General features: G+C 37.8%; 1 protein-coding gene across 24 annotated transcripts in view; it reads left to right on the top strand.

Moving 5' to 3' along the window:
* NRXN1 (neurexin 1) overlaps window positions 1-16,844 on the top strand; it is a 1,252,733-nt gene that overhangs the window by 1,182,195 nt on the left and 53,694 nt on the right. Inside the window, exon 1 of one of the 24 annotated variants that reach the window (XM_024998310.2) lies at window positions 2,706-2,930. In XM_024998310.2, coding sequence (XP_024854078.1) covers window positions 2,898-2,930 — 33 coding nt within the window. In that variant the 5' untranslated portion in view covers window positions 2,706-2,897. 24 annotated transcript variants of the gene reach the window in all.

Here is a 16,844-nt window from a genome sequence, read left to right as displayed (position 1 = left end):
GGAGGAAATAGAAGAAAATGGATTTCATCTTGTCTTTAACCCTACACCATTTATTGATAAAAACATGAACATTACCTTCCTTTTAAAGCAGCAGTAAACAATATCCTAAATTAAGATTCAAGTTTAACTCTACCGCTTCTTGCCAATTTCATCCTGCTGAGAAAACTAAATTTGGAAGAGTCAGTTCACCCAAATTCAGGTAATTATCCAAATCGTGTATTTCTCATTCTTTCACATTCCTACTTCTAAGAATCAAGAGATAATTTCAGTGAATTGTCACTGGAAGTTATAAAGGCTTTAACCCATGTAAGGTTGTTTTGCTGTTTGCATTTAGAGATGAAAGCCCTAGAAGATAATATGGGACGTGGAAGTCTTTGGCTAAGCCTGCCAGAACTTATACCTAGCAGCTCTCTTCTTGCCCGTTATCTACCAAATTTTCTTTGCATGCCAAAACCCAGGCCACCTTCCTTCTGTCTCTCCTCCTTTCCCTTCAGTATTTTAGCTTAAAACATCTACCAATCTCGTCCTTTTAAAAAATATTTTATTTATTTATTTGGCCTCACTAGTCTTACTTGCAGCATAGAGGATCTTTATAGTCGCACACGCAAACCCTTTAGTCGAGACACCAGGATCTAGTTCCCTGACCAGGAATCAAACCCAAGCACCCTGCATTGAAAGCCTGGAGTTCCAGCCACTGGACCACCAGGAAATCCCAATCAATCCTTTTAAATCTAAACGAACATGAATGCCATCACTTAACATTAATTAATTTTGAATTAGAAAAGTAACACATAGATTTGGATTTTAAGATGTACAAAACCTATTAGAACTATGCCAGGTCCCACCTTTAAACTCAACACTTCTCAGATTTAACCACTATTAACTGATACTTTTATGTCCTTGCAGAAATTTCCTCTGCATATGCAGCTTTGTATTTGCATGTATAAATGTGTGTGTTTAGTGTGTATAGCCTTTAAACAATTTTGAATTTGTACCTTTAATTTTTGTTTTATGTAGCAATACATCTTAGAGGTCTCTTCATATACACATGTTTGAATTTACCACATTCTATTTTACAGCTACAGACTGTCTGACCGTAAAACTGTAATTTATCTCCTCAGTTCATTATTGATAAATAGGTGGCTTCTAGTTTAGGGCTATTACAATAGTTCAATAAATAGGTTTCATGTCTTCATGTCAGTGTTTCATTCTTGTTTTCTTTTTGATAAGTACTCTGAGCCTTCATCTTTTCTTTTAAAAGAATAAAGTTTGACTGTTGAGGTTTATATTATTTAATAAATAGGCCAAATTGATAGAATGGGCAGAAAATGATGTATGTTTTAAAGAATTTTTAAAATGTTGTATTCTTTTCTAATAGACAACATTGAATAAAGGAATGAGAGGAAAGGAATTGGCCCAAAGAAAAAAATCTTGACAGAATCCAAGTCTTTCAAAAGGATGAGTTTAAAAAATAGTTGACAAGACAAAATGAGCTGTGAAATTTCAGCATTCTAAACCTCAGTAGCAATTTTTCTTATGGCTCACCTATCGGAATTTATTCTCAGATATTTTTTCTAAGTAGTTTTGCATGACTCTGAAAGCAGTTAGAATTAGTCCTTGACAATGCCAGGAGATAATAATAACTGGGCCATAAAAAACAATAGATGTGCCCTAGGTACTCTTTCTGATATAAATGTTATTCCTGAAGATCATTCAGTGTTTCTTTTGGACTTTTAAAAAATATCTCCATGATACTGCCATTTGAAACACACGATAGTCTCGCCACTTAAAACCTTCCTATCAGACAGGATACACTCAGCTCAGTTACCTTCAACTGTGCAATATGTCTGCTATTATAGAATGATCAATAAATGCAGATGTATTGGGGATATATTTCCATATGGTATTCCAGATGTGGAGGCTCTGTTTATGAAAGAATTATTTTAAATTTTAGAGGAAAGGCAAAAAATAAGTATGTATTTCCAACGCTGGATAACTCATTTGATTTTCTTTGGGAAGCAGGATATACATTCTTTGGTGCTTGTTTTTATTTTTAATGGTCAATAAAATGGCATATTTATTGGGACTTAAATCGTCTTTAAAGAGAAACAACTCTGGCAAAAAAAAAAAAAGCATAGTAATCTACTTCTTAATATTGCATAATTGCCATTGCAAAATTATCCCATAAAAATACTCATTATATACAGGGCATTCAAAAAATGCCATTCATTAACTTGGAAATAAAATTATAATTACAATTATAAAGCTTTGAGCTGATTCTGTTAGGAGGTTTGCATGCTAATTGCAGTTTAAGGCTTCTAATTTAATATTAGGTGAAAACGTGATGATCAGCTGAAGGAAAGCACATAAGAGAAGTTTAAGGGTTGGGATGTTAAAAAGTAGTTTTCTTTCTGATGGGCTATCACATTGGATTACAAAGTAATACAGAGAAAAATTCCCGTGCATGAAAATAGGTCTTTATTTAGGTCAGGGGTTTAGGGGGATGTCGGTTTCCGTATGCATTCACAGCCAGGGAGCAAATTCAACAGCAGCAACTGCCTAGACTTTTTGAGCGGGGCGCGGGTTGTGGGCTGTGTACCAACAGCCTCGTCAACTGCAGACGGAACTGCAGCATCCCTTCCTGCAGCAGCTCGTCAGCCATTGGCTCATTGGTGACACGTGACTGATAGAGCCTTTTCTGTGTCTTTTCTCGCCCATCTGTGTGCAGGGCACTGATAGGCCAGGCTGATGCGCAGGCAATTTATCATTTTGATCTCCCACTGAGTCAGGGAGCTCTCCTGTCACCAGTATTGATTTCAGAGGATGGACTAAATTTCCTAGGATTTCCATTAAGAATTAAGAAAAAAGCTCTAAGCACGCAGGGTAGCCAGACAGACATGGATATGAGATGGCACTGTGAAAACTCGCAGGTAGCTTCTTCTATCACAGCCGGTGCTCAGCACAGCTTAGAACTGCAGCATGCAGGGTTTAAGATACCAGAAGCTGAGAACAATAATAATGAAACTAAGAATAAACTCTTTTGGATAAACTAATTTTAATATTTATATTAAAATGTTTCTTCTTGGAATTGCATGTCAAATTTATGCATGCTCTATAGGAAATGTAGAAAGGTTGTTTTAAATTTTTAAATGTCCTTAAACCCTGAGCATGGTTGCTTATACTTTTGTTTGCTGCTTTCTGTGAGCTTCAGAGGTTTTTGAGCATGCTTGTGGCAGAAACAACCGAAAATTGTGTGTGTGTGTGTTTCTATATATGTATATATGTATTAAGTTGGTTCGAGTAAAAGCATGAATAAAAGCTGCTTTCAATACTCGCCAGACTGCTTTATTATTGTTAATGACTTGATAATAATTTTGCCTAAATATGCTTAGATTCTGACCATGCATGCTTTTGCGGCAGAGTGGATTTTCGTTGAGAAGTCATGAAGGTGGAATGTGTGAATTAAGTGTATGTTTAATGCAGCAGAAAATGTATTAGTGATTATTAAATCTGATTAATTAATGGAAATATTTCATGATGGTAAGATTTGAGTAACATTTATTTACACTAATTATTTCTGCTTACTGAAAAAATGCATATCTGGGATTAATGAAAATGTTTGTATTTTTGAAATATAAATTGTGATTATTTCAGAGATAGGACGATTTCAATTTTTAAAAATGAATCTGAGATAAGAGAATTAGAAACATTTTTAAATTTTAGCCTAGGAGAGAATTGTGTATTTGAGACATTATGTGCCTGTTCATGTGTGTGAATTCTTTGGCTAATTGTTTGATAGTCTCCTAGCTATCCTTATTCTCCTGAAGAGGAGAAAAGCCTTGGCATTGAACTGTTTCCTAGGCCCATGGGAATTAGAGCCAGCAGAAGCAAGAGTAGGACCAGATGGGATTGGCATGCTTGGCAGGGAGTAGAGACAATAGGTGGGGGCGGAGCAGATGGAGAACAGAAGGGAGTGAATCTCAGGAAAGGGGAGGGAGGAGGGGGAGGGGAGGAGTTGGCTTAATAGTGAAGGAAGCCTGGCCTCCCTTTCCAAAGTAACTTCTGATTGCATCCTCCTTTAATTATGAGAAAGTCATGTCTGTTGTGACAACTATTTTTCATAGATTAGGAAAGAAGTTCCATGAATAGAAGGTACTTTGCCAGATTATAAATGGTGTGTTATTTGTTGTTGTTTGTAATCTTTTCCTCTTTGTCATATTCAGGAGAAGTAGGAAAAAAATTTAAATTTAGTTGTCATGTTATATGAGTTTGTAGTATTAAAAATATAAATAAGGCAGTAACTACTAAACTTATTTTCAGATTGTAACAATTCAATCATCAATAAGGCTTATTGACTTTTTCCCTAAGTAAGTTTTCAATTCTGAAAACATAAGGAGCTCATGCTGACTAATCTGTTATTTTACTTCTGGCTCATAAATACACATTCATTTCTAGAATAACTTTGAATGTTTTATTTAAGTACTTGTTGATTTTATCATGAAATCTCAGGGCTTGACCAATGTCTATTTCAAATTCTACAATCAACTTAATGACTCAGCATCAATGAAGCCCAGAAAATTGGTCATAGTCTTCGCCCAGAAGTGTCATAGGATTGAGAAAGCATAAAAAATGAATTTACTTATGAATTCTATTATTTTAATGATTATTTCAAAATCCTAAGGTGAATCCAGACACAATTCCCCAGTCCTAAGTAAAACTGAATTTTACCAAGTTAACGCAGTCAACATGTGCCCGTGAAAAACAGCTTTTAAAAGTTTACGTATACACCTCTTGCATTTGGCTGGTGGACCTTGTGTATGGAGAGAATTTCCATTTTCTGAAAGTTTTGCCATGTTGCATGTCTCTTTTGACTGCTTTTTGAAACTTGGCTTGGCAAGGAATTATTAATGCCCTAAAGTAATGAAAATCTTTACCTTTAATATCCTGGGATACATTTAAAATAATTTACTCAAATTATATTGATTTTCCTAGAGTTAACAAATGAAGCCAATTTCTTATACTTTCTCCAGTCCTTTTCCTCCATGCCTTATTTTTCAAAATTAAAAAGAGTCCACTAAGCAGCAAAATTCTCATTGGCAAATTCCCTCTAACATTCTTAGGAAAAAATATTGTCTACAGATAGATCTTTGAATGGATATTTATATTTTGGAGTGTTGACTCGTGTTCATTAAGCAAGATAACCCAGTGTTAAAGAATAAATATTTTCAATTACTTTGTCCAATCAAGGTGGCCTAATAGGCTGAGAAGGGCTTCCTCATGTGGTTCAGTGGTAAAGAATCCACCTGCCAATGTAGGAGAGATGGGCTCGATCCCTGGGTCAGAAGATCCCCTGGAGAAGGAAATGGCAACCCACTCCTGTATCTTGCCTGGAAATCCCATGGACAGAGGAGCCTAGTGGGCTATAGTCCATGGGGTCGCAAAGAGTCAAAAAAAGGCTTAACAACTGAATAGCATCAGGAATAGGCCGACAGGCCCATTCTCTTTCTGTGGAATAAAACTAGAAGAGCCCTAAAGTGGTATTAAATGTTTGGTCACAATAGCATTTGGGCTCAACTGCCAAGCAAATTTCTCACCAAGACATTAACCAGGAAATGCTTACATAGTTACAAAGTAATTAGTGATGTAGCATTGCATATTAAGGATGTTTTGGGTAGTTATGATGAAATGTTACTGTCTGCATGCCTTCCATATGCTCCTTTAATTTACAGAATGTGATCACCCCACAGCATCTGGGTGCATTTATAAACTACAAGAGCAATCAATTAACTATATGATCGATGCAGTAGGCAGAATGCTAATTGGTGGGAGAAGCCCTTTTTCAAATGGGAAAATAATGCGTGTAGCCAAGGACTTTCAGTCTTTGTCTATATTAAATTTAAATGTTTCAAGAACTAAGTTTATACTCTGCCCATTTGGAAAATAACACATTTGAAACAAGATTTTGCCTTGTCAAAATAGGTGGTCTTAATTCCAGTGCTATGAGCACCAGCGTAATTCATAGGTGAACAGAGTTAGTGAACAGTTAATTATACTTAGACCCAAGTGGTATCTTTTATTCAGTCTTATTTTTTACTTTCCATTTCCTATACTCTTAGTTCTTTTTTCCTCTGCTGTTTTAACTGTCATTTTTGGACTCAAATGCCATTTGTTCCAGACCTCTATTACTAAACAGAAATAATAAACTATATATAAATTCAGCAGAATATAATGACCCCAAGTTCTGCTTGTGCCTTTTTGTGTATATTTAGTCTTTGAATGTTACTGATTTCTACTAAGGTTACCACATTGACCCAGAAAGATAGATTTTACTTTCTGCCATCTTATTTACATTTAGTTGATTGTTGATACTTGACTCTCCTGAAGGCTCCCTTCCCTCATTACTGTAACACAGAGAATGGAGCCAAGCACATTATCAAGTAGATAGGCAATTTCCAGTATACAGAATAATTGGGGAAAGCCACACGCAGATAAAAAACTCATGGGCATCTCTAGTGTCTCATAGAAAATTAAGACAGCTTGAGTCCAAACTAAATAATAACCATGAAAAAGCAAAAATATATAAAAGAGCTTTGCTAGTTTTGTAGTTCTGTGTCATGAAGTATGTGTGATTACCGCTACACACTTTCTTTCCATTTGACCCTCAAATTTTTACCCTCATTTGAATTCACTTGATTATACAGTGGAAACTATCTGAGAACTACCCTTCACCAAAAAGATCAAAACCAGTTATATATTTTTATTTTCATTGTTGTGGGAAAAAAAAATATATATATATAGAGAGAGAGAGAGACTGCAGATTAAGCCACAAATTGTTTTCCTGATAACAAAACAAGGCTCAGAAAGTTTTCTTACTATTTTCCCATGAATAAATGTAAAAGGCTTTATTACCTTAAGTATTCCTTACTTTAAAAGACAAAAACTGCATGTAATGGTGGGAATGACTTGTATATTATTTAGGGAACCAAAAGCAATCAATCCTCGGAAGTCATCCTTCTTGAAGTCTGTGTGCTATCATGTCTGTTTTCATGATTTTTTATTTAAGCATAACGGGACCACAGTCTTGACTCTAAGCATATTTCAGACCAAATTATAATTACAGAACCTCACACTCTAGATCTACTGGTAAATTCATAGGTGGCATGGGACGGTTGTTTAGGTCTGTGGACAAACGTCTTCACTTGTCCAACCTCTTCACATATTTCAAATTAAAAACTCTACTACAGCTTCAAGGGCTTCCCTGATAGCTCAATTGGTAAAGAATCCACCTGCAATGCAGGAGACCCTGCTTCAACTCCTGGGTGGGGAAGATCTGTTGGAGAAAGGATAGGCTACCCACTCCAGTATTCTTAGGCTTCCCTTGTGGCTCAGCTGGTAAAGAATCTGCCTACGATGCAGGAGACCTGGGTTTGATCCCTGGATTGGGAAGATTCCCTGGAGAAGGAAAAGTCTACCCACTCCAGTATCCTGGCCTGGAGAATTCAATGGGTGTATAGTTCATGCGGTCACAAAGTGTCAGACACAACTGAGTGACTTTCACTTTCACTACAGCTTCAAAGACAATGCTGTCCCAGTCAGTCATCCAGGGAAAGGATTTTTCTTATAATGAAAAGCTATTATATATACAAAATATATAATACTGTGTATATATAATAAAGGATGTATATGACTAAGACTACCTTTATGACTTCTGAACACTACTATTTTATTGTGAAATCCAAAATTGTACATAGAATTTTGATGTGTTTTGAAGCTCCTTATTTTGGAGTCATAGAGGTATAGCCCCAGGAATCAATTCTCAGTGACCCAGGTGTGGACAACCTACATAATGAATTATATTGCATGACTAGATGTGTTTTCTAGACCACTTAACCTCCCTTGGGCTGAAAAATCATTGTTTTCAGTCATGTGCTGTGACTTCTTTCAATTAGCTCATTTAGATTTGAGTGGATCGCCTATCCACTGGGTTTGTAGTAGGACTACAATATTTTCAGAGTTGAATGTAGTGTATGTATGTGTCTGCTTTAAAACACTGCTAAATATTTAGCTGATACATAATAGGTTTCTCTGAAGGAGATCAGCCCTGGGATTTCTTTGGAAGGACTGATGCTAAAGCTGAAACTCCAGTACTTTGGCCACCTCATGCGAAGAGTTGACTCATTGGAAAAGACTCTGATGCTGGGAGGGATTGGGGGCAGGAGGAGAAGGGGACGACAGAGGATGAGATGGCTGGATGGCATCACTCACTTGATGGACGTGAGTCTGGGTGAACTCCGGGAGTTGGTGATGGACAGGGGGCCTGGCGTGCTGTGATTCATGGGGTCGCAAAGAGTCGGACAGGACTGAGCAACTGAACTGAACTGAACTAATAGGTTTCAAGAAGACATATGAAAAACTAGAAATTTGGGGGTAATAAGCTACTCTTGGGTTTGCCTAGAGTTTTCTTATGCCTTCAGGAAGTATACCATCTCTTTCCACAATGCTTAAATTTATAATTTATAAGCAGTTACTAAGCACTACTTCAGTGTGTTTTTGTTCATTTAGTAGTTAAGATGTGAAAAAATATCTACTGATTGAGCTATACTAGAACTCCCTGGTGGCTCAAATGGTAAAGAATCCACCTGCAATGCGGGACACCTGAATTCCATCCCTGTGTTGGGAAGATACCCTGGAGAAGGGAACAGCTACCCACTCCAGTGTTCTGGCCTGGAAAATTCCATGAACAGAGGAGCCTGGTAGGCTACAGTCCATGGGGTCGCAAAGAGTCAGACATTCACTTCACTTCACTTCCTACCAGAGCTCTGCTTAACGTCGATGGTGACTTCAAAGGAAAGTAAGATACTTCCTAACTTGAAAGTCCAGCTGAAGAGAAAAGACAAACACATATAAAACTAGAGGAGTACTGAAGGCTGAACAGTTTTACCCTATCATCTCAAATAGTGAACACACTTTTGCTGAGCATCTATTACACACTTCATGGTGGTTTGAAGAAAGGAGTGTTCACTATGAGCTAAGTAGATGCACTGATGTTTTTCTGCTGCGTCTTCTCTGAATTTGTTTGAGCAGCCTGAGTTAGCCAGTCATAAAAGGTAACACTTAATCAAGTCTAATTCAGTGGGCTACACATCCTGTAATACCAGTACCAGCCTCTGAAGTGGTGTTTAGGGCACTGAGGGTGTTGGAGTATAAAGCAAGATCCCAAGTAGCTTGTCTCAAAATCAGTCAAGGTGACTGTTTCCTGTTCTACATCTTCTCGGGATAGCATATTGATTTCTTAAAAGCCAGTTTTCATGTTTTATGAATAATAAAAGTAATATAAAATGTGTACAAATTTTTAGTTAAAAATCACCTGCATATATAGTATGTCTGTTTTTCTTAATTTGTTAAAATTATGCATTGCTGCTAAAAGTTTTCCTTTAAAAAATAAGAAATTGATTTCCTTTTACTGGTGGGATGACTTAAAATATTGAGTCATTTTTCCAATAGTAATTAGACACTTCAGATTAAGTATAACTATCTCAGACCGCTAGGGTATAAATGAGTGTAACTGTAAGTTACTCCAGTAATAATTTTCAGTATGCCTAATTCTACTTCTTTGACTCTATTTTCTTTTTGAAGGGCCCCCACCAAAAGAAAATAGAACGTGGGTGAGAATAGGCAGGAAGCAAAGGTCTGGCATAGATTGGAGCAATTTTGAATAAGTGATAATTATGTAGTCTACTCTGTTACTGAGTTACTATCAATATTATCACTTTCTCAGTAAGTAGTTTAAAATATAATGAATAATTAATGGGAAACTTGATGAACCATTCATTAGAACTGACTGAAATAATAACCTTAGGTATAAAATATCAAAATGAATAGTTTTGATTATTTTTCAAAATCTCAAGCTAGAGCCAGTAAGCTCAGGTGACTGGAGTCATGCAACAAAAGTTTCTAAGATTCCTGTCTTCCTAGCTGTTCAAATAGCCTGATACTTGACTTTAGTTGCAATAAATGTGGTCATTTTAAACAGGAGATTGCTGATGCAATAACAAAATAAACACTGACTTTAACCTCTCTTTCTGCCTTAACAATTCCCTAAATGATGCATCAACCCTTTGTACTTCTTTAGGAAGAGGGTTGAAGGTTTAAAATGATGAGATGAAGTAAAAATGTATATGCTCAGTTTATTTGAAAGTCTATAGTGAAAGATCATTTCTAAGGATGTCATTCAAATTAGGATAATATATATTTTGTGTCTGTAAATACTGCAAAAGTAAAGAATTCATAGGTTACTTTTTTATGGTTGTAATTATATTCTTTTCCTTTATGAATGCATCTGTATCTGTTTTCAAAGATAAATATTTTATAATTATCAGTTTTACCAACTTATATATAAGTTGATCAAATCAATATGATTCTTTTATATTTTAGTTTTGAAATAAATTATTTAATTTGCAGTGATTTAAATTTATAGAAATGGTATAATAATATTTAAAGAGAGGTCACTCTTCATCCAGCTTCCCCAAACATTAGCGTCTTACGTAAGCTTTGTACCTCTGTCAATGCTGAGGAATTAACATTCAGTATGCCCTTTGAGAAATGGTTTCTTTTTTAGAATTTTTGTGTCATATATGCCACTGAGTGGCATCAAATGACTTTTGGAAAATTTGACATCATTTGGTTTTATTTCCACAAATACCTAAGAGATTTCTTCCCACTGGGCTATCCAGAATTTCTGCTAAGAAACATTCAGTCAAATATTTTAGGAGGAAAACAATTTTTTTTCTTCCCACCCTTATCAGTGTCAGTTTTATTTTGAAGTTGGTCACAGACTCTCTTTTTCTTTCTCGGTTTCCTTGAGAAATTTTAGCATTCTCAGCAAAGAGCAGTCTCCTGAATTCTAGACCTATTCTTACAGCTGCCTCTGGCTTCCCTGGTGACTCAGATGGTGAAGAATCCACCTGCAATGCCGGAGACCCAGATTTGACCCCTGGGTGGAGAAGCTCCCCTGGACAAGGGAATGGCGGCCCACTCCAGTGTTCTTGCCTGGAGAATTCCATGGATAGAGGAGCATGGGGGACTAAAATGCATGGGGTCGCAGAGTTGGACACGACTGAAGCAACTTAGCAGCAGCAGCAAGCTAACTAAAGTGAAGTCGCTCAGTCGTGTCTGACTCTTTGCGACCCCATGGGCTGTAGCCTACCAGACTCCTCCATCCATGGGATTTTCCAGGCAAGAGTACTGGAGTGGGTTGCAATTGCCTTCTCCAGGGGATCTTCTTGACCCAGGGATTGAACCCAGTGTCCTGCATTGTAGGCAGACGCTTTACCATCTGAGCCACCAGACTGCCCCAGTTCACCTCAAATTCAACATGTCCCTTGGTGAATAGGTTATTTTTTGGAGTTTATACAATTTTAAAGCATTTTACTTTAATAGGTTTATGTAAAGACATTACACTAGAGAAAGTTTTACTGCTACTGTGTAGTGAAAAACTATTTAAAATCTGATACTTGATTTCCCCATTTGTGAGATGAGGGGTTTGTAACTCTAATACTTTATGATTTTAGAGTGTGAATAATTGTGAATTTCATTTAATAGAAAAGCTTTTTAAAGAAAAGTGGTTTTAAAGTATAGACTGCTTTTCATTTTGTTGAGTCATCTCCCCTGAATTTTTAGATGAATCTGCATCTGGAGTTTTCTTATGAAATGTTCATTTTGAAACTAGTGGGAGAATAATTCCAGCGATGGCTAGCATTAATTAGAGGGAAATCTCCTTTTTTATTTCCATAGTGAAGAATCTAGAGGCTTCTTAGCACTCTGTGTGCAAGGCCTGTAAATTTCAGATAATTATTGGTTTGGAATCCTTAAAACTAACAATAGGAAATGCTATAGAAGGAACAACATCTTTTCGTTTTGACATCATCTTGACAAATGAGGGAAATTTTTGCAGTATGTGCATCACAAAAACAAGCAATTCTGTGAAAACAAGAGAAAAGTGGCTTGTACTGCCTGTTTTCTCCTTGTGTTCCAAAACTTTCACCTTTGCAAAGAGATCTTGAAATTATTTCAGATCTATTTTTCATACTTTGAATACCAAAAGAGCTAAATTATTCATTGTAAGTGAAAATATTTATTACCATGTGTCAAGAAACTCTGATTCTCTTTCTGGTATTCCTAGTAAGAACCCTGTGGTATAAAATTATGGGCTGAATCTGCTAAATAATTACCCACATGAATGCTGTACCTACCATGTGTATTTTTAGGCTTTATATCAATAAATGTTTCATAAAGTGCTGTATACACTGGACTAAAATTCCTTCGTCCCCAAATCAGTTTTAAATTCTTCTCTAAGAGAACAAGGTACAATGAGGCTTCTAATGAAAGTGGTAAAGAGAGAGGTAACATAAGCAATCAACAGCACAGTCTGCAAAAATTCTCATCACCAATAAAGATTTATGAAAAATAAATTTAATCAGTACCAATGACATCCTCAGAGAACAAGACTTTGTAAGCATTTTCCTATAAATGTGGTAAAGAAAGTGGGTCTGTATTGAGAACAAAGGTTAAATGTGTAGGCCAAATAATTTTTATGGGTGTTCATAATTTAGCTATAAAAACTTATATAGTTTGTGAATGTCTATAGCAGTTGGAAATATTTAGCAGGGAAATATTTTTAGACATAGGAAATGATATTAAAACTTTGACACAGTATTAAGACTTAATTTATGGAAGTTATAATGATTTCATTTTTAATTTTTTCTATTTCTTATCAGCATTTAAACCCAGACAGGATTTAACGGATGCTCTGGGAAACCAGCATTTTGTGGTACAAATTGTTATGTGTAGGAGAGACTTAGCTTCTAATGAAATCTCATAATGATAGATTTGACTTCCAGAACACAGTTAGCTTGAAACATTCCAACTGTAAAGCATTACCTGGACCCCACAAAGCTCAGGATGCATTGTGGTGATAGGGAGAGCAAAGAGGGGTAAAGTGTTTGCAGGATGGTTACCCCACACTTCTCACTAGCTTTTTCTGTTATGGACATGTGAAGGCCTGGATCCTGTTACAGCAACTTTGAAACATGTTCACCACCCATGGTCTTCCCTGGAGGCTCAGACAGTAAAAAAAAATCCACCTTCAATGCAGGAAACCTGGGCTTGGTTGGGAAGATCTTCCTGGGTTGGGAAGATCCCCTGGAGAAGGGCATGACTACCCACTCCAGTGTTCTGGCCTGGAGAATTCTGTGGACAGAGGAGCCTGGTGGGCTACAGTTCATGGGGTCACAAAGAGTCAGACACACTGAGTGACTTTCACTTTGACCACTGTTAGTGTCTTTTTTCTTTCTTTCTTTCAATTGGAATATAATCGCTTTACAATGTGTTAGTTTCTGCTGTACAATGAGGTGAATCAGCTATATTATATGTATATATGTATCCCCTTCTTCCTGTACCTCCCTCCCACCTTACCATCCTCCATCTCACCCATTTGGGTGATCACAGAGCACTGAGGTGAGCTTTCTGTTCTCTATAGTAGATTCCCACTGGTGCTGCTGCTGCTAAGTCGCTTCAGTCGTGTCCGACTCTGTGCAACCCCATAGACGGCAGCCCACCAGGCTCCCCCGTCCCTGGGATTCTCCAGGCAAGAACACTGGAGTGGGTTGCCATTTCCTTTTCCAATGCATGAAAGTGAAAAGTGAAAGTGAAGTCGTTCAGTTGTGTCTGACTCGTTGCGACCCCATGGACTGCAGCCTACCAGGCTCCTCCATCCATGGGATTTTCCAGGCAAGAGTACTGGAGTGGGTTGCCATTGCCTTCTCCAGCTGCTAGGTATCTCTTTTACACATGGTAGTGTATTTCACTCAATCCTAACCTCCCAATCTGTCCCACCCTCCCCTTCCTGCCATGTTTACTCTCCTGTTCTCTATGCCTGTGTCTCTATTCCTGCCCTGCAAATAGATTCATCTGTAACATTTTTCTAGATTCCACATAAATGTGTTAATATATGACATTTGTTTTTCTGTTTCTGACTTACTTCATCCTGTATAACAGACTTTAAGTCCAGTATCTTTCTTGGCTAATTATTGGGATTGTCAACTTTAAAAAAAAAAAAAAACACATACAACATGAGAACTGTGACTTTCACTTTTATTGGGGGATTTACCAAGGACTATAGCCAAGGGACAGCCTCTCAGATAGCTTTGAGAAATTGCTCCAAAGAGGTAGGTCAGTATATATGAGTTAGGTGAAGGGATATAGGCATTCAAGCATACATCACAGAAGGTTGCTGCTAGCCATGAGGAGTAGATATTCTCAGTCCATGGTTTTCATGATTTTCTGATTATAGGAAGATGCAAAAATCTGGATTCAGAAGTTTTTCTCCTGGAAATATATAAATTTCTGAGGGCCTGTTCTGCTAGTTTTCTCAGAGCACAGAATGCCTTACTCCTGATCTCTGCCCTAAATTATTCTCACAGTGTACCCATAGGTCAGCAACTGCAGTGGCTAATGACTCAATTCTTGTAGAACCAGGTAGTGAGTGACATTTCGTAGGTGGCAGGAATAGCTCTTCTACCAATTTAAATTTATAGTAAACGGTAGACTTAACTCTGGGAGAAGTATGCTTGGGTTCTAAAGGATTTTTAGCAGGTAACTCACCTTTCTTTGCCTTTTTTATTTAAGATGACTGAGAAATGCCTCTGTGTGTTTTACCTTGCATCGTTTGGTGAAAGATGTTCAAGGACAGGAAAATCTTCTAGGCACCTTTCCTGTTCTGTGTCTTAAGCTCTGGTGTTTAAGAGAAGTGAAATCTTTGCTGCCACAAGACAGCTAAAGACACAAGCTAAAGACACATTTAGTTGGCTAGTCCTGGAGTAGAGGTTATTTGATGGATTAATTTACTTTGACTTGTAAATTTCATAATTCTTCATTTCTTCCAAATCTTTTTCTGGAATTTTGAAACCCAAGACCTATTTTATATCTCACTGCTGAGACATTAGACCTACTTTCTAAGTCTGAAATACCTCTGTTATTGGTCTTATCTGTAAAATGAACTGAGATTCCTCTGTGCTGTGCTTGGTCATATACAACTGTTTGTGACCCCATGGACTATAGCCCGCCAGGCTTCTCTGTCCCTGGGGATTCTCCAGGCAAGAATACTGGAGTCGGTTGCTATGCCCTCCTCCAGAGGATCTTCCCAACCCAGGTCTCCCACGCTGCAGGCAGATTCTTTACCAGCTGAGCTACCAGGGAAGCCCCGAGATTCCCTTACCACCCTGAAACATACATGAGGGAAGCGTTTTCTTACCTTTCCCCTTTCCTTCTGCTCACTCTTTTCTTTATAGTTTCCTGCTTGCTTTGCCTCTTTTCACCTACTTTACCTCTTACAGAAGTCAGCTATGGGCATCCATTTTGCTTTCTTTTGCCCCATTTGTGAAACTTAAGAATCAAACTTTGTCCAACATATAGGTTCAAAATTGCTAAGACAATGGCCATTATTTTTAGCTCTCATGAAGGTCAGAAGAATCCACTGGATTTTGTGACATTGAAAGGAGATGTATTGAGCACAGCCTAATTTTTAGATGAATAGGATTCCACAGGGTTTTAGGAATAGATAGCAAGATTACTCATCATAGGAGAAGCTTATTAAATGGAAACTGTAGAATCCTCAGCATATAAATATTAGAAATTCAATTTTTAGTAACTCTCTGATACTTCCTTTAGAATTGTGTTTGTTTTATTCTGTTTCTATTTTGTTTTAATTTTCTCTTAAGTGAAAGACATGTTGTTGGAATTTTTAATTATTTGGTGTCTTAATCCTTAGGGTACAGTATTCAAGAATAAATAACAGAAGGGTTGGCAAAAATGGTGCCACTAGTAACAGCCTGTTATGTGACAATTTCCTTATTCACATCAGTGTGAAATAGTCAATATTCTAGCTACTTTTAATATCTATTGATTTATTTGGCTGTGCTGCTGCTGCTGCTAAGTCACTTCAGTCATGTCCGACTCTGTGTGACCCCATAGACGGCAGCCCATCAGGCTCCCCTGTCCCTGGGATTCTCCAGGCAAGAACATTGGACTGGGTTGCCATTTCCTTCTCCAATGCATGAAAGTGAAAAGTGAAAGGGAAGTCGCTCAGTCGTGTCCGACCCTCAGCGACCCCATGGACAGCAGCCTTCCAGGCTCCTCCATCCATGGGATTTTCCAGGCAAGAGTACTTGGCTGTACCAGATCTTAGTTGTGGCATGCAGGATCTTTTAGCTGTGGCATATGGGATCTGGGGCCTCCCTGATAGCTCAATCAGTAAAGAATCCACCTGCAATGCAGAAGACCCCAGTTTGATTCCTGGGCCAGGAAGATCCACTGGAGAAGGAATAGGCTACCCACTCCAGTATTCTTGGGCTTCCCTTGTGGCTCAGCTGGTTAAGAATACAGCTGCAATGTGGGAGATCTGGGTTCGATCCCTGGGTTGAGAAGATCCCATAGAGAAGGGAAAGGCCACCCACTTCAGTATTCTGACCTAGAGAATTCCATGGATTGTATAGTCCACAGGGTCACAGAGATAGGACACCACTGAGAGACTTTCACTTCATGGGATCTAGTTCCCTGACCAGGCATCAAAGCCAGACCCCTGCATTGGGAACATGCAATCTAAGCCATTGGACCAGCAGGCAAGTTCCACTAACCAGCTTGAAACCACTAGTTGTTGTAGGTAAAAACTTGTCACATTTAGCTGAAAGGTGGATTATTTGGAACCAATGAATTTCACTTTATTGAAAGCAGTAGGCCCTATATGGACATGAACTTGGGCAAACTCCAGGAGATGGTGAGGGACAGGG

The sequence above is a fragment of the Bos taurus genome, chromosome 11 (assembly GCF_002263795.3).
Source record: "Bos taurus isolate L1 Dominette 01449 registration number 42190680 breed Hereford chromosome 11, ARS-UCD2.0, whole genome shotgun sequence".
In the NCBI taxonomy this organism is placed as follows: domain Eukaryota; kingdom Metazoa; phylum Chordata; class Mammalia; order Artiodactyla; family Bovidae; genus Bos; species Bos taurus.
The sequence above is the reverse complement of the archived record's forward strand: the minus strand, read 5'-3'. Positions and strand labels throughout refer to the sequence as shown.